Here is a 23,442-nt window from a genome sequence, read left to right on the forward strand (position 1 = left end):
AAAAGTAAACTATTATTACATGAAAAGTCATGAATTTTGGACATCAGACTCACACAGGAACCAAGGCGTCTGCAGGCTTCCGTGGTCCCTGCAGTTCGCTCACTCATCTTCCTGGTCTGGTGCTCTCTCCTTACTGGAGTGATTCAATTCCCTTTAAGGAGAGATTCAGTTCCCTTTAAACGGGTTTCTGTACAGTTATGGTCTTCAGAAGTCACTCTTTCACAGCTCATTCTGAGAGAGGAAGCACTCACTGCTGGAGATGAACAGCCATTGTCTTTAGCTGGTTTTTTTTCCACAATCTACACTTTATGAGTGTGATGCATGAAGTAGGGCAGTTAGGCTGCTGGATAATTGTTTCACCCTTCTCTTAGAGAACTGTCACTCATGGTCTCCTTCTTCTCCCCTTAGTACCGAGCCACTGCACTGCCAGCGTTCAAGTACTACGTGACTTGCGCTTGTCTCATATTCTTCTGCATCTTTATTGTGCAGATTCTGGTATTACCCAAGTAAGTACATATGGTTCTCCACTGGGATTCTCACTGGGTGTACCTTTCTCCTGGAGCCCGGTTATACTAAAGGATATGAGAGGATGCAAATTCCAAACAGAAGAGTTATGTAACATGCCCCGGATTGGGGGTGGGGGGCAGTGTGAGGGGAGGTTAATTCAGGATCTGTGAAGTTGAGTGGCCTGCATGTGTCGTGTTAGTTATAGTAATATTGCATTTTCAAAGTGGGCATATTGATTCACCCTATAGGGATTTTTTAAAAAATAAATTTAACCTTCTTACTTTGATTTCTGCATTACTCTGATGCTGAGTATAAGAAATGAAGCCCCATAAATTTTACCCAGAAAGAGCAGAATGGCCAGATGTTGTCTCTAATAAACAAATAACATTATTGTCTATTGAAAGGACAAAACCTGCTCTGTGCACACTATACCCACTCATCCCTCCTGATTTCATGTTCTTCTCCCTGACGTCCACTCTCTGCCCCCATCTCTGATTATTAGGTCACTGTCCAATTTGCCCCTCCCAGGAGACACCTGGGTACAGAAGGGAGAAACTGAGTAAGCCGGATTTCCACACTTTCGCACTTTGGGGTGGACTCCTTCTAGTTCCACCTGTTGAAAATCCAGTCACTCTGTGATTCCTGGATTGTCTTTCTCTTGTACCTTCTTAACGAGTGCAATTTAAGTCAACTGACTTTCTTTAAAGAAAGTGATTCTTATTCTACAGTCTAAAGGAAAAGAGAGAAAACAAAACTCTTGTTCTTCTTTCAATAATTGTGGATGTAGACAGAAATTTTACTATAAATTTTCTTCCTCTTATCATTATCTATTTAGTAAAGGCCAAAGTGACCATTTCCAATCTAGTAGGATTTAGTTGTGTGTTTGCATTTAACTTCAGCGGTACAGCCGGCATTGTGGGCAGCTTGAATTGCTGAGCCTGGGTTACATTTTGTCTCTTGAAGATGCTGAGCAAACTAGAAAGAAATGGTCTGCCTTTTCCTGCTCTGTACTCCAAAGGATGTTCTTCCTGAACCAATACAGAGGCATTTATAGCAGTAATAAGAAGTCAAAGTATTATTCATATATGTATGATTCCAAAGCTGCCTGCCCCCTTTAGAAGAGGTTCCCACTAGACTTCCCCTTCCTCCATAAATTTGCCTTGAAATACATGGGCCAAATGAGCTCTTCTTCTAGAATTACAGAATCTTCAGTGAAATTTGCCAATGTCAACTTATCAGTTTTCCACTCAAAAAAATGTTAGCTAATTAGGCTCCTTCTAGGTTCCAGGACTGTGCCACATGGTACAGGGGAGAAACAACTGTCTGTGCACACACAAGGCTTGTTGACTGGTGGAGCATAAGGGCGTTAAAAATTAAAATATATAGGTGAAACAAGTATTCCCAAGGGAAGTGGGCCCTTATTCTTACTCTTAAGTAGATAAATTCATTCGTTTTTCTACATCTCCCTATTGGACGAGTATTTTTATATTTTCTCCATCATAATTAAGACAAGATTTATCACCCACTGGAAGGAGCTGGGAGAGAGGAAAGTGCTAGGGCATTTTAAAAGATGATGCCAAAGAAGACAAAAAGACTTCCAGGGACCAAGAAAAACATTTCATGGGATTACACTTTTAAGAAAACATCAAGGAGATGTCTTCTCTGTCTTTGCCTTTATTTTCTTTTCTCTCTTCTGTTGTGTTGTGTCTTTATAAGGACCCTTGGAAGTTCGTTCTCTCGGGCATTATCACCAATTGTTTTTGTGTTTCTCTTGAGCAACAAGTTGGATTTGAGCATGAGCATTGTGAAATCTGTGCTGGTCACATTTCGCTCTTTCTCTTGGCAGTTAGAAAGCTCAGAGGAAGGTCTGTGGACTCCTCTAATAGAGAGAGTTGAGACCTACACTTTCTGTACTGGCTTCGTATTACCTTATATTGTATTTTATTAGTCTTGTGTTTCTTCATTTTCCTTTCATGTTAATGTCTTTATTTTTCTTTCTTTTTCTTTATAAATAATTATTGCTGTGAAATATTTCAAAGATACAGAAAAGTGCAGAGTGTAATGAAATAAACATGCATGTGGGGCCGGCCCCATGGTGTAGTGGTTAAGTGCGCTTACTCGGCTGCTGGTGGCCTGGGTTCAGATCCCAGGAGGGCACCGATGCACTGCTTGTCAGGCCATGCTGTGGCGGCGTCCCATATAAAGTGGAGGAAGATGGACACAGATGTTAGCCCAGAACCAGTCTTCCTCAGCAAAAAAAAAAAAGAAGAAGAAGAAGAAGATTGGCATGGATGTTAGCTTAGGGCTGATCTTCCTCACACACACAAAAATAAAGAAATAAAATAAACATGCATGTGCATACAATCCAGACTTTACAAATGTTAATCCTGTGTCATATTTACTTTAGATGTGTTTCCATGCTCCTAGGGCCCTTATCCTGTGGGTATGCTTCCCGTAAACAGCATCTATGTTTATTTTGTTTCTTATTTATTCAATCAGATATCTTTCTCTATATCAATGTAACTTTATTCCATTTGTATTTTGATGATTTTTTTATTGATGTATGCGGACCCACTTCTACCCTCTTATTTTGTTTCGTTTACCTTGCTTTTCCTTGGTTCACCTCCACCCCACCCCCCCAACTTCTAAAGGATCGATCACATTTTCTTTTTTTTCCTTTGCTAGTTAGGATATATATGTAGATAGATCTCTCTCTATATATATCTCTTCTAGATATTTTTCTTTTAGTGATTGCCATTAAAAGTTTAACATATAGTCTTAATTTAATAAATTCTAAAGTTAATCATTGTGTCTCTTCCATGTAATTATTTCTTAGGCTTTTAGTTCCTGATGATAATTATAGTCAATATTTATTTAGATTTACCATTGTTCTTTACCAATTTATTTGCTCATCAATGCTTTTTAAAAATTATTCCTTTCTTCAAGTTTATTTTCCTTCTTGTTGATATATATATATCAACAAGATATTTTCTTCATATTAAAATATCTTTATCTGCTTTATTTCATATTTGCTCTTGAGTAATAGTTTAACTCAGCATAAAATTCTAGGTTCACTCTTATTTTCCCTTAGTATTATGATGATATTATTACATGAATTTCAGCTTCTATTGTTGCTAATGAAATGTCTTGTCAATGCCATTACATTCCTTTTTGGGTAATCTGGCTTTCCTCTCTGCGTGCTTTTTTTTTTTCTTCTGGATTTTCACTATATTGTTTCTAGATGTATATTTGTTCTTATTTACCTGACTGGCTAGGTGTGATTTTTCAATTTGAAAATTCATATTTTTGCTCAGTTCCTGGCAATTCTCTGACTTTATCACCTTATGTATTGTCTCTTCTATGTTTTTTCTTTCCTTCTGGAACTCTTATTAATTGTATGTTGTGCTGTTCAGTCTGTGTTCCAGGTCTTGTAATTTTTCCTTGAATTTCACACCTCTTTTATTTCTTTGTGCTACACTCATTGTGGTGAATTCTTCATCCTCACTTGAGTTATTAGTGTCAATGATTACTTTTTCATATCTAAGAAGTCTATTTGGTTCCTTCGAAAATCTGAATTTTTTTATCAGTCTATATTTTGCGTATGGATTCCATTATTTTCTTTTTCTTTATTAGCAGGTCTTAAACATGTTGTATGAAAATATCACTTATTTCATTCTGTTATTTATGGTGCATAAATACATGAATTCTGCCATTTAGACTATCCATTGACTCTCTCCTAGTGGTGTGCCTCCTTGTGTTATCTGTGATTTTAACTGTGAGTTCATCAACAGCACGGGTTTTGGTCCATGGTAATCTCATATATTCTGAGATGTGAAGGCATCACTATGATATAATTTTCAATATTTCTCTGACAGGTGCCTCTGGGGTTCACCAGTTCAAGTCACAATATTTTCTTAAATCCTTAGGTCAAGGTTCCTTCACTAAATAGGTCATGTGAACTTGATTAACTCCTTAGCATGGAGCAGGAGTGGAGATCTCAGTTTTCAAAGATGACTCTGTTTCCACTCACGGCCCTAACCTGACAATTAGCTTCCCTGAAAATTACCAGGCTGGTGGCCATAGATTAAATGTTTCCTATTTCCTAGTAGGAGAGTATCTTATGGCTTCTGACTCTATTCAAAAGCTCAGTTCCAATTTCCCATTAATCAAGTGCCTGAGAGCATCACCTACTTTGTGTAGACATTAAATCTCACACTCTATGGCATGTGTCAGCCCCTAGTTCCTCCTGGGCCATTTTGCATAAATATCTCTCAGCATTCTGCTTTTGAATAGCCTCTGTGTATCAAGTCTTTTCTCTTCCTTGCTTATGAGCTCATCTGTTTAAATAAGCCAAGGAGAGAAAGACAAACACTGCATGATTTCACTCATATGTGGAATATAAACCAACACACAGACAGAGAGAACTGTATGGTGGTTACCAGGGGCAAGGAGGTTGAGGGGTGGGCACAAAGGGTGAAGGGAGGCATTTATATGGTGACTGACAAACAATAATGTACAACAATTTCACAATATTATAAACTGTTAAGACATCAATAAAAAAATAATAATTTTGTTATGTTTTATAAAGCATTTTCATTGGGATAATGGCACTTCTGACTTTTTCTGATATACCTTCACTTGTTTTTTAATATGCTGAATTATGGTTTTCTGTTGTTTTTTTGATAAACTGCCTCATGTTTTTTTGAAAAAGGAGAAAAATGATTAAATGAGTGAATGAATGAATGAGTAACTTAATAGAGGAATTCATGACCTTGAAAGGATCAGTAAGGGGAAGTGTTTACCTGAAAGAGGGCTTTACATCATCTCTATTTGGCCCATAACTTTTGAATCTGGCTCTAATCTCAGAATTTGAATAGCTGTAATTAAATTACTAATTGGCTCCTCTTTTTGGAGGTGTTCTCTCACTTCTGTCTGCCTTAAACTATAATTTTATCAGAAATGTCAGCTACCTTCAAAGACCAAAAATGATCAAGCAAGAATTATTTTTGTATTTTTGGGGAGTTTCATTCATATTTCTGCCAAACTGAAAACATTATGTTAAACGAGGCATGGGCAATTGTTAAAATAAGGATGATTTTTTTTCTAATAAAGTTTAGTTAAATATCATGTGTTTCAGTAGTCCAAGTAAAATTAAGAATAATGATATGTTACTTAAGGAAAAGTAATAGCAAGTTATAATCTTAATTATCTGATAACTATTATTTCTACTGAAATTCCTTAATATTCATGCCATTACTCATTTCAATAATCAGTGCTCATTGATTCTTGCATACTCATTTCAAAAGAGTCACTTTTTTTTTTTTTATCTCCAAAAAGGAAAAAATATATATAGGAGAAGGTTTAATGGTAGAATCATTCTTGTCCATTGAAAGCAGACTTGGTTTTCTAAACAAATGTTGGAGAATAACTATTGTGGAGACAGTTTGCTTTGGTGGACAACCAAACTGGTGGGCCCAAACATTGGATACCATGAAAGTAAGTTACTCCCTGTGTACCTTGATGCAGTAGATGTGACTCTTAGGGAAAAACAAAAAATAAAGAAAGAAGGAAGAAAAGAAAAAGAGAGAAGTAAGATAATTCTCACTGCCCAAGAGAAATTAACGATATAGCTTTTACCAAGATAATCAATATACGACTTTGGATTCAGGTCATCTGAAAGTAAGGAAATGCCTCACAATTAGTAACTTGAATGTAAGTTAGCAGTTTAGTTCCTTCCCTATAATCAAAGGTCAGATAGTGTGGCACTCTGTCCCTCAGATTCCTTGGGGGCCCTGGCTCCCTCCAGCACACAGCTCTGCTTTCCCTGGACTTTGCTCCTCATCTCCGTTCTCTAAGATGGCAGCATCCACATTCTGAGCAACAGGATGGAGGAATGGACCCAGAAGCAGAGGGCAAAAGGCATTCATAACTGCTGTCTCTTGAGGAAACCTCCCAGAAGCTACCTCATGACACTTTGGTTTATAACCCAAGACTGATATGTTAGTCACGTGCTTAAACCTAGCTGCAAGAGAGGCTGGAACATGTAGTCTTTAGTCCACATAAGAGGGTGCCTATCTAAAAATTCTATTGTCATGAAAAAATGGAATTCATGAAAACCAGTATTCTCTCTAGGAATGAAAACTGATTTTTGTTGTAGTTACCTATACGTCACTGATATAGTAAGATTTGAGGAACAATAACAATGAAAAGAAAGCTGAGTATGTTTTTACTCAGTGAAACAGGCCAGTGTAGTTTTACTTTGTATCTAGGGGTATATTCTCAGTGTTTGTAACAGAAATAGAAATTCATAATAGAAATTCATACATACATTTAGTCAATCCTTTGTGGAATCATTTAACAGCTATTTATTGAGCTACCATATACCAAGCACAGATGCTAGAGCACAGATCTCTAACCAAGTTAGAGATTCTGGGAAGGGGCAGCATTAACTCCAAAAAAAGTCCTTTCTCTCGTATAACTTGCATTCTATTAGGGGAAACAACAATAATCTAATAAACTGATACAATTATCATAATTCAATGGTGATAAGCTTTAAGAAAAATAAAACAGAGTAGAATACTATAAAGGATGGAAAGTGGTATATTCAGACCAGGGTGATCAGGGAAGGCATCACCAATTAAGTGACACTGAAGCAGAGGCATGAAGGAATTGACATGGGAATAATGTGGGTATCTGGCAGGGGAACATTCTAGATGATGGGAGCCACAAGTGTGTTCAAGGACCAGTAAGAAGGCAGTTGCCAGGAGCAGAGTGAACCAGGAGAGGATGGTAGAAGACAGGACCACAGGAACAGTGTGAGGGGCAGGTCGTGTGGCCTTCACAGGCTACTGAAGAACTTTGGATTTAATGTTGAGTGCGATGGGAAGTCCTGGGTGATTCTCAGCTGAGGACATGATCTGGCTATGTTTAGAAGTATTGTTCCTGCTGTTCTGGACGAGGGGGCGATGGAAATAGGAAGACCAGGTGGGATGATGGTTTGCACTAGACTAGCAGTGGTGGTGGTGAAAACTAGTCAAATTCTGGGATATACTGTGAAGAGTGATGGAGACTGGTCTTGCTACTGGATGGGATACGAAGAGTAAGAGAAAGCTAAGTTCTGGAGGGGGGTTGTTTTTTCGTTTTTGGTTTTGGCCTGAGCAACTGGAAAACATGGGGTTTCCATTTACAGAGAAGGAGAATCCTGGAGGAGGGACAGGTTGGAGAGGGGAGCGGAATCAGGGGTTCAGTTCTGAACGGTGAGGACTTGTGTGTGCATATTAGACATCCAGGCAGTGGGGCTCACAGAGGGAGGGAGTGTGTGAGCCCGGGGTTCATGGGAGAAGTTAGAGGTGGAGTCATAATTTGGAAAATTCAGCACGTAAGTAATATTTAAATCCATGGGATGGGATGAGTTCCCCCAAGGAGTGAGTGTAGAAAAAGAAGACTGTGGACCTTCCGGGGAATAATGTGTCGGATAATTCAAGTCTCTAGTCCTTATTGTCGCTATGAAGTGGAAGCTTTTTCCTTGGCCAGATATACCGCCTCTTCCCTTTCCCACATCACAGGACCTTCCAGAGGCCAGAAGGTCTCAAGGCTGCTAAGTCCTGTCATCAGAGAAAGGCTACTGTAATCTGTAATGGCGATGAATATTTAAATTTCTCCTTTTCTCTTTTCAATTTTTTTAACGAAATTCCCTTTCATTTTGAAGTTCTATCACCTATCACTTAAAAAAGAGAGACAGAGGAATTTCTATCATTTCATGCTAACTTATAGTTAAAAGAAATTTTCTTCCCTCGGTTCTTATCATCCTTGCTAAATACCGTGTAACAGATGTGAGGAAAGCGTTGATGAGAGAATCTATGTCACTACTTGGGGGGAGGAGCTGAGGGCACAGAGAGACAAGGGACGTGAAAGTCATCACATTAAATAGAATTCCAGAGAAAGACACCATTATTTACCTATAGGAATGTTTTATAATTAACGTTAACTTTTAGACTTTTGGGGGTGTGTGTATCTCTACTGGATTTTTCCTGTCAGCAAATGTGCTTCCTCATCCCTGTCAGGACCACCTGTAAGCAATAACCTGACTGGAAAAAAACAGAAAGGAGAAAAGACCTTGTCTCAAATCAGCCTTTTCCATGTCCTGTAATAATACACTTGATTAAAGTGCCAAAGTCAAAAATTCTCACAAAAAAAGTGTAATTTTTTTTGCCTTATGACACAGAAGAGTCAAGCTTGCTTTTTCGTGAGTATATACATCAATTATGCTTGTGTGTTAAAAATAAACATCTTTGCAACCAGAATGTTAATTTAAATTGATTATGTTACACAAATATCTTGGGATGCTTAATGGGCCTGAATATACTTTTGATAGAGAAGGCAAGATAAATGATTGTAATTAAGAGCTTTTGGCCAACCATTGCTTTGCCTCATGGTATTTCTTGTTCCCTGGGATGAGAGGTCCATCCATCTGAACAAGAGCTCCAATGTGCCATGGACTGGAACACTGGACCCTAGGCTGGGCACATCAGTGAGAGTTTGAGCCACTCAAAAAATCTCAAGTTGTGACATCAGGTACTATGTATGAGATCATATCATCTACAAATACAGATAGTTTTACTTTTTTCTTTCCAATCTGATGCCTTTATTTCATTTTCCTGCCTAATTTCCCTGGCCTGAACTTCTAGTATAATGTTCAATAGAAGTAACCACAGGGTACATATGTTCTTGTTCATGGTCTTAGGAAGAATATATTCAGTCTTTCAACATTAAGTATGCTGCTACCTGTGGATTTTTCATAGATACCTTTTATCAGGATAAAGGAAATCTCCTTCTAATCATAGTTTGCTGAGTGTTTTTATAATGAAAGAGTGTTGGATTCTGTTAGGTGCTTTTTCTACAGCTAATGAGATGATCATGTAGATTTTTCCCCTTTATTCCATTAATATGGTGAATTACATTCGTTGATTTACAGATATTAAATCAATCTTGCATTTCTCAGATAAATCCCACTTGGTCCTGTTACATAATCCTTTTACATATGAGTAGATTTGGTTTGCTAATATTTTGTCAAGAATTTTTGTATCTATATTCATAAGAGATATTAGTCTCTAGTTTTGTTTTCTTATGATGTCTTTGTCTGGTATTAGTATCAGAGTGATACTGGCCTCACAGAATCAGTTAGGAACTTTTCCATCCTCTTTATTTTCTGGAAGAATTTGTGAAAAAGTGGTATTAATTCTTAAGCGTTTTATAGAATTCACCAGTAAAGCCACCTGGGCATAAGCCGTTCTTTCCGAGTAGTTTTTGTTTTTAGTTTTGTTTTAATTACTAATTCCATCTCTTTACTTTTATAGGTCTGTTCATATTTTCTATTTCTTTTTGAGTCATGCTTGGTAGTTTGTGCCATAACATAATTTTAATAATTCTCCTACCTGCTTTCATGAGCATCTGTCGTTCATTCTGCCAAAGGGAAAACAGTCAATGGTATTAGTAACACTGTTTTCCTTTATCCACCGCCCCCCCAACCTTTAAAGCATTCTGACATTTGAGAAAGAGCAAAGTAGTGATCATCAGATACATCCAGAAAAAAATATCACCAGCTCTTCTTCAGTGCCCTCCACTGTATCCAGCGGATTATTGTAAAATCTGGGAATCAAATTTTAACACCCTTATTGTTTTCTCAAGCTCTAATATGTCGTTTGACCTGACTCCAGAATGTTCAGAGTCTCTGTCAACTGTCTTCATAGTGCAATGATGATTGCTAAAAACAAACATTGAAATTCATTTTAGAAAACAAGAGCCTACGAAAGTCATTGTAGTACAAGGATCTTTTATTTAAACTCTGATTCACAAAATGAATCATATGATTTGAAAATAGATTAGCCCATAATAATTATCACTAAATCTGTTGAGATGTGTGTAATTAAAGGCCAGTATCATCCGTAATCACTGATCCATTCATAAGGAATTTCACATATGGCATAACCTATGGAATATGTGGATACTTGCTCAATACTTCTGATAAAAACTGAATGGTTTTGCTCTTTGTCAAAGGAAAAAGGGAGAAATTTGGAGAAGTAACTGACTCTAATTCTTCCTAGGTTTCCATCTAAACACTAATGATATCATAGTACCCAGAAAAACCTTTATCTAGTTAATGGCTTAGAGTCCAATAAAGAAAAGAGAAATTGCCTCAGGTATTTCAACAAGAGAATTTAATACAGTGAAGTATGTACAGAATAAAGGAAAAGCTGAGGAAAAAAACATGGGGTGGTAAAGCAACTAAGAGATAAGCAACAAGTGGAACCTGCTCCCACTTCTAGGATCGAAAGGACACAGGATGGAGGTGGCATTACCAGAAACGCAGGCTGCTGGACCTTCCTGCAAATGCTAGAGCCATGGCAGGCCTTCCTGGCCAGAGCTGAGACCAAGGCAGGATAGGTTGTCTGACAGGGATCTGGAACTTCAGAGAAGGCAGGAGTTGCAGCCCATTCAGAAAATGGTTGCTTAATAGATAGTAAGAAGGGGAAATACCCAGGCCTCTCCCTTTCTCCCACCTTCCAGTCTCTTACCAGTACTTCCCATTGGCCAAACCTAGTTAGAAACCGTTGGCAAAGAGTCTGGGAAATGGAGTTTGTAGGAGATGTGATGGAAGTGTGTTTGTCTGAAAACAAACAGGAAATTACCAGCACACTTAGTGACAGTTTTTTCCAAATTTGTTAAAATACATCAACCTGCAAAAGCAAGAAGCTCTGTGAATGCAAGCAAAATAAATATAAATAAAACCACATGTTGTGTATTATAGTCAAACTGTTAAAGCCAAAGAAAAAAAGAACTTAAATGCAGCCAGAGGAGAAAAGACATTGCATACAAGGGATCAATGATGGAAATGCTGGCTAACTTCTCATCAGAAACGGTGGAGGGCAGCAGAAGACAATTGAACATCTTTAAATCACTAGTATAAACATGGTCAATCCTGAGTTAAATATTCAGTAAAAATATTCCTTTTTTAAAATGAGGTGAAAGAAAGACATTTTTCAAATGAAAGAAAGCTAAAGGAATTTATCACCAGGAAACCTACAGAACAAGAAATGCTAATGGAAGTTCTTCAAGGTAAACTGAAATGATACCAAAAGCAAACTTGAATCTATAGGCAGGAATGAAGAGCATTGAACATGCTTAATATGTGAGAGAGTATAAAGACTATATGCTTATATTTTCTTAACTTTTCTAAAAGACAACTGATTATTTAATGCACAAATAATAACATAAACTAAGAATTCCTATGGGGAGGAGAATGGGATTATACTTTTGTAAAGATCTTATGTATTTTTTGAAGTGGCACAATATTAATGCTAAGTAACTTCTGATAGGTTAAGAATGTGTATTTTATTTCTTGAGCAATCACTAAAAAAATACAAAGAGCGATAGCTAAAAAGCCAATAGAGGAAATAAAAAATACTATGAAAATATCAGATTAATGAAAAACGGCAATAAAGAGGAACAGAAAAACAAAAAGACAAGAGACACATAGAAAACAAGTAGTAAGATGGTAGATTTAAAATAAACAGTATCACCAAATTTAATGGACCACACCATACATACAAAAGCAGTGGGACAAATAGACAACAAATAGTAAGATGACAGGATTACAATCAAACATTATTTAATGGGAAAGGATTAAACACTCCAGAAAGCATGATGAAGCCACATACTGTCTGCCAGAGGTGCATTTAAATACAAAAGGAGGTTAGGTTGAAATTAAAAGGATGGAAAACATATATCATATAAACAGTAAGCATGAGAAAGCTATTATACATATATTAATATCAGACAAAGCAGACCTGAAGGCAAGAAGTATTAACAGAGATAAATAGAGACATTGAATAGTGGTGAAAGGGTCAATGTATCAGGAAGCATAAAATCATAAAATGTGCATGTACCAACAACAGAGCTATAAAATACAGGGAAGGAAAAAACTCTGACAAAACCAAAGAGAGAATTAGACAAATCTATACTCATAGTTAGATTTTTAATATCCCTTTTTAAACATCCCTTACTATATAAATAAGGATATTGAAAAATCTGAATAAGATTATCAACTTTCTAGAACTAACTGACATTCATAGAACAGTAAATCCATATGTAAGATACATGTTATTTTAAACTGCACCTGGAACATTGACCATGATATAACGTAGACTAGGCAATAAGAGCATCCCAACAAATTTGAAAAGATTGAAATAAATTTGGAAAGATAAAAATATTACAGTTGAATATCTAAGCAGACCAACATCAAATTAGAAATCAAAAATAATAGAATATCTAAAAATATCCCCAAGTATTTCAATGTTAGACTATCTGCTTTTGAATAACCTACAAGTCAAATAAGAAATCACGAGAGAAATTAGAAAATGTTTTGAATATCAAAATGTAGTACATCAAAATGTGTGGGACATAGCTTAAAGAAGTAATTTAGAGAGGAATTTGTAGATTTAAAATGTTTGTGTTAGAAAAAAAGAAAGGGTTAAAATCAGTTGTCTACATTTCCAATTTAGGAAGCTAAAAAGGACAAAAGACGAGCAAATCAAGTAAGTAGAAGGGAATAAACACCAAAGAAGGAAGAAGAAATAAAATAGAAAACAACCAACACAGAAAAATAATAAAGCCGAGAGTTGGTTCTTTGAAAAAGTTTAAAAATTCCTTAATCACTGGCAAGACTGATCAAGAAAGAAAAAGAGACAGATAATCACAAAGCACCCAAACTAATAATGTAAGGAATAAAAGAAGATTCATGACAGATCCTACAGATATGAACAGGGTAAATATGAAATATTATAAATTACTCAAGGCCAAGAATATTTGCAGTTTAGATAAAATGGGAAAATTCATAGAAAAGACAACTTACCAAACCTGACACATAATGGAGTAGAAAATTTAAATGGGTATCTATTAAAGTTTTTAAATTTGGGTTATTTTTTAAATCTTCCCGCAAAGAAAACTTCAAACCCCAGTGATTTCTGTGTGAATTTTACCAAACATTTAAAGAAAATAAAATGGAAGGAACTGGTCAAATATTAACAAATTTAAAATTGTAAATGGATAAAAATGTCCTATTTATGGAAAGAAACTCAAAGATTGAGGCTATAATTCAAAGGCCACCTCTGTGCACATATAGGAGACCTAGCTAAAATTAAGACAGAGAAAGGATGGAAATAAAGGATGGAAAATAGCTATTTTGGGAAACAGCTCACAGAAAAGAGAAAGCCACAATAATATAAATTTCTGACAATATAGAATCCAAGTGAAAGGCATTAAGCATGAAAAAAAGACACAATTTACAGTACAGTCACCAAGAAAATTTAATGATCATAAATCGTTATGCACTCCAGCATCTCTTTGAAATAAATAAAGGGAAACTATTAAAATGTTCAGATATATTGACAAACCCACAATCTTAGTTGGAAACGTTAATATGTTCTAAAATTGACAAGCCAAATTCAGCCAATAAGTCAGCCTATTGAGAATATGACTAATTCATCAGGCCCTGACAATAGATACATTTAGAGAACATGCTTTGTTTCCAGCAAAAAGAAAATGCCTATCACTTTCAGAAATCCATAAGACATAAGAGAAGTAGAGCATATTATCACATCTCAGAAGAAAAATAAATTGTCAAAGTAGAAATAATAGAAAACCACAATCTCTGATCAAATCTAATGAAATTAGAAATAACAAGGACAGACCAAAAATAATCTCCTTGTGGAATTCATAAATTAGACTTCTGAATTACTCTTATAGTAAAAGGAAATGGAAATTGAAATTATAGGCTTTTTAGAAAAGAATGACAATGAGTAGCTATAAATCAAAAGCTATGGGATTTGGCTAAAGCGGTAATTATAGGTATATTTATGTCCTTAAATGCATTTATTAGAAAATACAAAAGATTTTCGATAAATAACAATCAAGAAAAAGATCAATGTAAACTTAAATAAAGGAGGAGGAAAGGATTTTTTAAAGTTAAATCAGAAACTAATAATATAGAAAACTATCAGAAAGCATAGACCTTAATAATAAACCAAAAGCTCATTCTTTGAAAAGATCAACAAACATGCAAAACTTCAGAAGTCTGATCTAAAGAGAAAAAGAAAAATAACATTAAGGACAAGAAGAAATTGCTTCAAATTTGGAGACTTTTAAAATTATAAGAGAATATTATGTAAAATATTTCACATTTGAAAATCTAAATGAAATGGGTAATTTTCCAGAAAAATTATCAAAACTGACTCAAGAACTAGAACCAGTATACATGGCAGAAATGTGGCATATCTACTCCTAAAAACAGAACCTGTGTCAAGAATACAATTGTGCAGACATAAATCTCGACTACACCACTTAATAGAGGTATAATTTCAGGCAAGTTTCTCAACTTCTCTGGGCCTCAGTTTCTCTTTGGTAAAATGAGGTAATAGTGGTAACTACTGTCCTTGATTATTGTGAGGATTAAGTGAACTATACATATATAACCTTTAGAACAGCTCTTGGGACAAAGTAAATATTCTATCATCATATCATCACCGTCATCCCATCATCATCATCACCATCATCATCATCACCATTACCATCATCCCATCACCATCATCACCATCCCCATCATCACCATCACCATCACAATCATCACCATCGCCATCATCACCATCACCATCATCACTATCACCATCACTGTCATCACCATCATCACCATTACCATCATCACCATCATCCCATTTCCATCATCCCATCACCATCATCACCATCACCATCTCCATCTTCACCATCGCCATCATCACCATCACCATCATCACTATCACCATCACTGTCATGACCATCATCACCATTTCCATCATCACCATCATCCCATTACCATCATCACCATCCCCATCATCACCATCACCATCACAATCATCACCATCGCCATCATCACTATCACCATCACTATCATCACCATCACTATCATAACCATTACCATCATCACCATCATCCCATTACCATCATCACCATCACCATCATCACCATCATTACCATCATCAACATCACCACTGCTATCATCAGATGGTTTTATAGTTGAGATTTGCCAAACCTTCAATAAGAGATCATTCATTATTTAAACAATTTCAGACCTAAGAAAAAAATGTCATGTTTCTGAAGTCAACCTTATGAGGCTCTAATTACCTTGACATCAGAAAGGAACCAGGAGATCACAGAGTCCAAGAAAAGCCATCACAACTCTCTTATAAAAATGGATGAGAAAGATGGTGAACAAAAATTCAGCAGATGAGTGACTGTGTCCCTCTTCAGTCACAGGAATAAGAGCAAGAGCTCTCCATACTTCTGAGGTGTGGACTACCTCACTTTCCCCCCCGTCCACACTGTCTGGCTAGGTGAGAGGCTCTGAGATTATATGTTGGAGAGATAATGAGACTGGTGGCTTCTGACCAGAGACTAAGGACTGGAGTGATGTCTGAAAGAGGGATATTCTAGATAGGGGAGGTAAGAAGACATACGGTGCTTACCTCTACTAGACTGTAAGCAGCTCAAAAGAAGGATGACATCTTACTCATCTTTGTGTCATTACAGCCTAGCATGGGCCTGGCACATGAGACTATTCAACAATCTAGGTGTTTTTGGTATTCATACACCCTCCTAGCAGAGACTTATTGTTATTCATAAAATGTGAACAAATGTCATTATCAGGCCAGGTATTTGAAAGCACCATGAATCATGTCCAGAAGATACCTCAGAGACCAATACATCATTGGGTCAAGCTCAAGTGTTTGTCTGAAGATCTACTTTTGTAGATCTTGCTTGATGTGTGATCATCTCTTGTAATAGAGTAGGTACTTGAGAGAGGTAATTACAGCTGGTTTCTGATTTGCATCTGAGTCTTCCAGTCAATGTATCCAGATTTAGGGTGTTGCGCCTCTTCTCAGTACCAGTTCTTCTGTTTCTTCAGTATCTCTAGCCAACCTCATTGTCACCAGGTTCCAGTGTGGTCTCAGACACCACCTGATCTCTCCTCGGATGTTTCCTTTGAATTTCATCTTTGATTATTCATTGTGGTTCAGCTCTTTTGATACCCTGAACACCTCTATCCTTGGATTAAATGAAGTTTTAAGAGGCTTTGAATTTTGTAATTATGTAAAGGACCTCTCAGAAATGCATACAATTCTTATAAATATTTTTATCTACCTGTAACCTGTCATTTGCAGAATCTGTATCTTAGTGGGCACATTTTTTGTGTCATCACAGGCAGCTTGCACGTTCATTGGCTTGTGCAAGAATGTGCAGGCCACAGTCCGTGAAACCTTCGGGGAATGTCAGTAAATATTTAGCTGCATCAGTTTTGAAGGAAGTTGAGTCTGGTTGGATTGCACTGGGGAGGGTGAGGACTCATTGTTTCCTAAGTGGACAGAAGTAAGGATGGGGCATGAGGTCTTCAAGGGCATCAGATGACGTCAGTGGCAGGGAAGAGGGCACCAGGGTGGACGCGGCCAAGTAGGGGCATGAAAGTGCTAGTTACATAAGTGAGTTATAAAAAGACTGTTTTTCTTTAAAATCAATTCTTACTGATGCTTGTAGGGCAACTTTAATGAGTCATAACAAGTTGATCAGACACAACTGTAGACACACTTTTCTACGGACATAGTTTTGGTTTGTTTTAGCTCCATTTTCATTTCTCAAAAAATTAGTGAGGATTGAAGTCCTCATTTAATTAGGTCCTAATTAAGCCAAAAATATTACTGATGGCTTTCAAGAATAATAGAAACTATCCCCACACTAACCTATTCCTTTTTGTTTCCTGGTAGAACGTCCATTCTCGGGATTTCCTTTGGAGCTGCATTTCTCTCGCTTGCCTTTATCCTTTTCGTCTGCTTTGCTGGACAGCTTTTGGTAGGTACTTCAAATACAGAACTTCTTTGAAAACTGTGCTCACTGAATGAAAACTGATTTCTTGCTTAACACAGGGAGCTTGGTGGTTTACCATTTCAAGAGATACAGATCTCAGTAAAGAAAGATGTAACCTTCATGTCAACAGCCCAGAATATAAAGTGAGGCAGCTCATGCACGACCAAGACTCTAATTTGAAGATTATTTGAGATGTTGGATGTCGCATCACAAAATTGTATTTATGTCTATTTATTTCTGTCAACATGTTTAATCATTTCTTCCAAGTTTTCAGGCTATTTATAACTGCAAGCATAAATAAATAGGAGGCTTTTAGTGTACAGAGGAGTTAAAATTTAAACCAAACATCGCTTTTATATCCACTTTTCAGATATAAAATTTTGGAACATATTACAATAGCAAATGTAAAAATATCTTTCATTAGTGTTTTGATTTAAGCCAATCATTGTAAGCACTTGTGGTTTAAATGCTAGTTCTAGATATAAGAATTAAATGTAAGTGTATTCTTGAGTCTAAAGCAGGTGCTACTGGCTGTTCCTAGCTCCATGAGAGCATCCTAAGAAAGCCAACAATGGGACAGAATTCCCAAAAGATAGTCGTTGTTTCATGTCGTTCATTGCAGATGAGTTGAAACAGGAGAGCCCGCTGTGAGCCAGGTTTTGCATGGAGCTCAGGGAAGTCTTCAGGAGATGCTTCAGAGATTTTTTTAATCAAAATTTTAATATTACAATAATTTGTTGTGCAAAATAAATAGGAATAATCTTTATACTATTTGTCAATGAATGCATTTTATATGACTTCTGAGGTTATAGGAAATTTATTTTTTTTATATTTTTGAAGTCATGATTTCGTCTTCCAGTTGAACTTTGACAAGCCCATTTAGATGACACGACCGAGGAAGCAGGCCGAGAGTTTGCGGTGCTCTCGTCACTTCTCAGGGTTCTGCTCTACCCATAACGTGCACCATGGCTTCTGTGAAAGCACTTTTCTCACTCTGCATGGTTTTACGCTTTTCATTTGTTTCTTCAGTGTAATGTCATTTTGCTTTTTAAAAGACATGCTGTTACTGCTAGCAACATCCGTACAGTACCATAACGGCCTCCTAAAATCCTTGTCCTCTCTTCAGAGGCTCTGAGAAGCAGTAGTCCTGGACTCCCAGGCCGTCTGTTGCATTCCAGTCTGATGTGTCGAAATCTTTTGGACAAAAAGAGTTTACAAAGTATGTCACTGCCTCTCGACAGTGGCTACTCTGCCTCCCCTGCTTTGTACCTTTGCAAACTTTTGAGGGTTTGGTTTGCTATGTCGTAGTTTAGATGTTTCAGATTGGATTGGAAACTTCCCAAAGTGAGACTATGGTTTCTGACTTCCTTGAATGCACACCTGGCATCTCGAGTCACTTAACAGTCCCCTGAAGACAATGTAGGTTATAGAGAAGAGAGTAAATATGGAACCATGGGAATCATTGTCAAGTTCTAAATGCTTATTATACAAAGAAGCCTGATTTTCCATGTTCAGAGTTTCCTTGGGTTGAAAAGCACACAGGCTCCACCCTCTGTCTTCCTGGCCCCCTGGAGGCTTCTGCAGCCCTTTTCTCAGGTTTTTAGAAGAGGAAGTATCATTCGTGATTCCACTGGAAATCCAAACCTCAATCTAATTAAAGCAGCTTATATCACTGTGCCTAAGTAGCCATATTTCTCATCTTCTATTCCGAGGAATCCAGTCTTGGGGGTGGGGGAGCATAGTGTATATTTAGGGCTTCGAGCTGACTTTTTTCTTTCTACTGTAAAAGTTGCTTTGGAAAAGAAATACAGAGCCGGAGGCCAGAAAAAGAATCTCCAGAGCAACTCTGCTGTCTTGGAGGGAATGCTTTGCTCTTATGTAATGTCTCCGCTCTCAGCCTCCATATAATCCAACCTCATTGTTAAACATTTTATGCATTTTGGTGCCTCCTGTCCCCAGCCTGTGGTCCCTCAGAGCAATCAAGATGCGACATCCTTGGTGCCTGGTTCCGCCCATTCCCGGGGGCTTCCTAAGACCCTGACACCCACACACCAGATGCTAGGAAGTTCTTTTTAACTCTAGGTTGTCTCAAAAAGAAGATTTTGAGGCTGCAAATGAACTGGTGCCTGCCTCCTCCTGGAAAGAAGCCTATATTTTGCCAAAGTAGTCAGGAAGACTAAAAGACATCTGGTCTTTCCAAACTTGAATCAATAGGCTCCGTGAATGAGTCTCCCCCTAGTGGCCAGCTGTAATCCTTGGTCCAGATGTAAGCCTGGTAAAATTCAAGGAGGAATTCTTGTCATTCCAATCAGAGGTTCTTTTTACTGTTTAAACCATTCTGTAATGATTTTTTTTTAACTGTCAACATCAAACATATTAATTCAGAGCCAATCTAGAAGTCTTTAAGTGTGCTTTCTCTTCTAGCCTCCAAATTAACTCAAAAATTGTGTATATCACAAATATTCCACAGTGGTCTGGAGAAGTATTGCCACATCCTAACTGCTCATTCCCTGAGCTCTAGAAAACCTCCCAATTGCATGAGGTTTTATTATGGGTTGCATTTATTTATGGATTAAATACGGAATTTGTGAAAGGGTACTTAGTATCCCAGACTCACTTTCTATTAACATATGTTAACCTTCTGAAAATTTAAAAGCCAAAGGCAGTGTTGATGCTAATAATATCAACATTAAATTCTCTGAATGAAGAATCAGAGGAAAATACTTTTATAAAGGAAGTTGGGAACAGGTAAGCCTGGCTGATACTTTTCTTCCAAGAGCTTTACCTTTTTACCTTCTGTTGCACAAATAGTGCAACACAAGTAAATAAAATTGTTTATTGTACATCTGGGTTTGATAAGAAGGTAGAGAAACATCAAAATGGGCAAAAATAAGAGTGATGATGACATACAATTTTTTTCCTGCTGATAAAAAAAATCAGAGATAGGGTCCGGCCTGGTGGCGTAGTAGTTAAGTTCACGTGCTCAACTTCGGCGGCCAGGGATTCGCATGTTTGGATCCCGGGTGCAGATCTACACACTGCTCATCAAGCCAGGCTGAGGCAGCGTCCCACAATAAAAAAAATGGAGGAAGATTGGCATAGATGTTAGCTCAGGGCCACTCTTCCTCACCAAAAAAAAAAAACAAAAAAAAAACATACAGATATTTGTTCAGTGACACGTTCTGAAAAAAATGTCAGGGCATTTATTTGTTATTATCATGATCATGATGAGAAGCCCAGACCACTCCACTATCTGCCCTTTAGCTTCCACCCCATGCCCTAGCTAGCAGCTCTCCCAGCCGTGCACCCCACCTGCCCCTCTGAGCCCACTTCTCAGTTCTTGCCCACGTGGGTGGGCTCTGCAACTGCTTACCTTCCTAGAAACTTTCTCAAAAACCCAGCAGCCCCTGTGGTGGGTCCTTTTTTGAGCACATGAAACTTAGGATTTTTGCCACGTAATTTGCACTTAATTAAATAACATCTCATTTGATTCCCTATTTGGTTTTTCTGGTGAGTGTAACTGTCGTTTTCTCTTATATATAGTGGTTTCCTTAAGACAAGAACTATTTCCTGCACTTGCTTTCTATCCCCCACTGAGTCCAGCAGAATGCTGACCACAGAAATATGTTTAATGAGCATGTGCTGAGTAAGTGCTACTGGACTTCTCCCATCACTTCCGTGAGGTTCTGTTTTTCTTTCTGCACTCATCTGGCTCCATGGAGCACCTCCCTTGTCTCATCAACACCGCCATTCTCATCAGAGGTAGGCGTGCCCTGCATGCCCTGTGTGCCCGTGTTAATCTTTCTTTCTCCAGATGCCGTCCTGTGGGTACAGGTTCTGTGTGTAAATGAATGCTTGAATGAGTGAGGGAATGGTGAGTCAGTGGCCTTCATCTTGCATTGAAATTCCTTCTCATGTGCACCATGGTTCCTTGACTCTGACGTGCTTCAGGCTGACTCCTTGGTTGGAAATAATCTAACCTTTGTAAAGCAACTGGGAAGAGCCCACCTTATCCACCACCAACTTCCCTAGTGCCTGCTGGTCAGGCTTCCTATTTTGTATTCTTATTTATATTCTTTTAGATGAAAAGATCATCAGTGAGGTCATCTCAGCCCTGTTTTGTTCATTGTAGTGCTTCAGGTTCTTGAAATGCAAGATAAATATTTAATATCAGTGAGCTTGAAGAAATGTTGGGTTGCACCCAAATGCAACCTCCTGGCCCCACTGCTCAGAAAACGTCCCACCCACCCCCATCCTAACCCACACTCCACTTCTTCCGAGCTCACAGCTCTGAATTCAGCTCACAGTCACCACAGCCCTGCTCCAGATTCTGTCCAGCTCCTGACCTGCCAGCACCCTGGCCCAGCATCCTGGTGTCCTCACTTGTTGCATCTTCTTAGGCACCTCTGCATCGGTGCCCTCATGAGGTAGTTAGCTTTCTACAGCAGATGCTGGTTAGCATTCCAGAATTGTAAAACTCAAGAGCTGAAAGAGAACCCAGAGAGAACCCTGTCCAGCTCCGCATTTTGTGGATAGGGGACCCAGGACTCGGGAGATGCCATACGCTTCAGTGAGTTTACATGTCCAATCATTTAGAAGAAAAGTTTCCCTCCACAAAAAATAATGCATGATTTGTAAACAGATCTCCTGAGGGTGGAAATGGGGACTTTGGAGCAGGATCTTATGTAATAACTATAAGACCTGCACAGGTTTCCTGTCCTTGGGTAAGAACCTTCAGAATCAATGTAAACTACTTATGACGGGCAAGAGTCCCGTGAATAGTTCTGTATCCAACCTCATCACGGTTTACAAATAGTCAATATTATATTATATTAAAAATGATGACTTACTGTGCTAGGTATTTTATATATGCTGGCTCATTTATCCTTACAAGAGGTCTTGGAGGGAATGCCCATTCTACAGTTAATGAAACAGAAGCTCACAGACGCTGCATAACTTGCCCTGTAATGTACAGCAGGTAGGTTTTGGAGCCAGAATTGGAATCAAGACTTAGGACCCTTATGATTAATTGGAGGCACGTTCCGGAGGGAGCCAGGCTGTGTATGGAGAGAGTCACTGGCAGACAAGTGGCCAGCACTAGGTAGGGATGTCCACCTTCATGGTTATGGGCCAGCGTGGCCCTGAGGTTGCCTTGTGGTGACTGCTAAGCATCCATTGGTCAAAATCACATTGGCAAGTCAAGATAACCTCACATAGAACCTCATTCGTATTCTCCTCTAGTTTAGTTTCCTAATACACATTATTCGGCTATTGGTTCATTTTATTTAAAACTGGATTCTGGGCATAGTGTAACTCCATCTTAAAAGACACTCTGTAAAATGGGAAAAAAAGTTAATGTATAAGTGGATTTAGACTCAAAATATTCTAGTAAGAAAGTACCCTTACTAATAATACTTTGCGAAATGTTTTCACATATATGAGAGCCCTCCAAAGTGTCTCCATATATATTATTTTGTTTGATAATCAAAACAGTCCTTTTATCTAAATAGAAGCTAAGACATAGAATAAGATTCAAGTTCACATTTTCATTATAATCAGCAATAAAAATAATTGTCATCACAGTAGTAGTAGTAATAATAATAAGTCCACATTTACTGCCAGGTTTAACTTTCTGAAATGGACCTACATCTCTGTGACAAATACCAAAGAGCGACTCTAATCAAAAATACCAGCACCAGGGGCCGGCCCAGTGGCGTAAGGGTTGAGTTTGTGCGCTCTGCTTCGGTGCCCCGGGGTTCGCAGGTTCAGATCCCGGGCACGGACCTACGCTACACATCACTCATCAAACCATGCTGTGGCAGCGTCCCATATACAAAATAGAGGAAGATGGGCACAGATGTTAGCTCAGGGCTAATCTTCCTCAAGAAAACTTGGAAGATTGGCAAGGGGTGTTAGCTCAGGGCTGATCTTCATCGCCAAAGGGAAAAAAAAAACAAAATACCACCACACAAAAAAAAAAAACAAATA

The 23,442-nt window shown here is 37.9% G+C and overlaps 1 protein-coding gene across 1 annotated transcript in view; it reads left to right on the plus strand.

The window, feature by feature from the left end:
- Nucleotides 1-23,442, plus strand: part of ADCY2 (adenylate cyclase 2) — a 404,666-nt gene that overhangs the window by 314,793 nt on the left and 66,431 nt on the right. Inside the window, exons 14-15 of the mRNA XM_087443107.1 lie at nucleotides 409-506; nucleotides 17,355-17,439. Of these exons, the coding sequence (XP_087299233.1) occupies nucleotides 409-506; nucleotides 17,355-17,439 (183 nt within the window). The remainder of the gene's footprint in view (nucleotides 1-408; nucleotides 507-17,354; nucleotides 17,440-23,442) is intronic.

The sequence above is a fragment of the Ceratotherium simum genome, chromosome 18 (assembly GCF_057802395.1).
Source record: "Ceratotherium simum simum isolate JZ-2026a chromosome 18, ASM5780239v1, whole genome shotgun sequence".
NCBI classification, from domain to species: domain Eukaryota; kingdom Metazoa; phylum Chordata; class Mammalia; order Perissodactyla; family Rhinocerotidae; genus Ceratotherium; species Ceratotherium simum.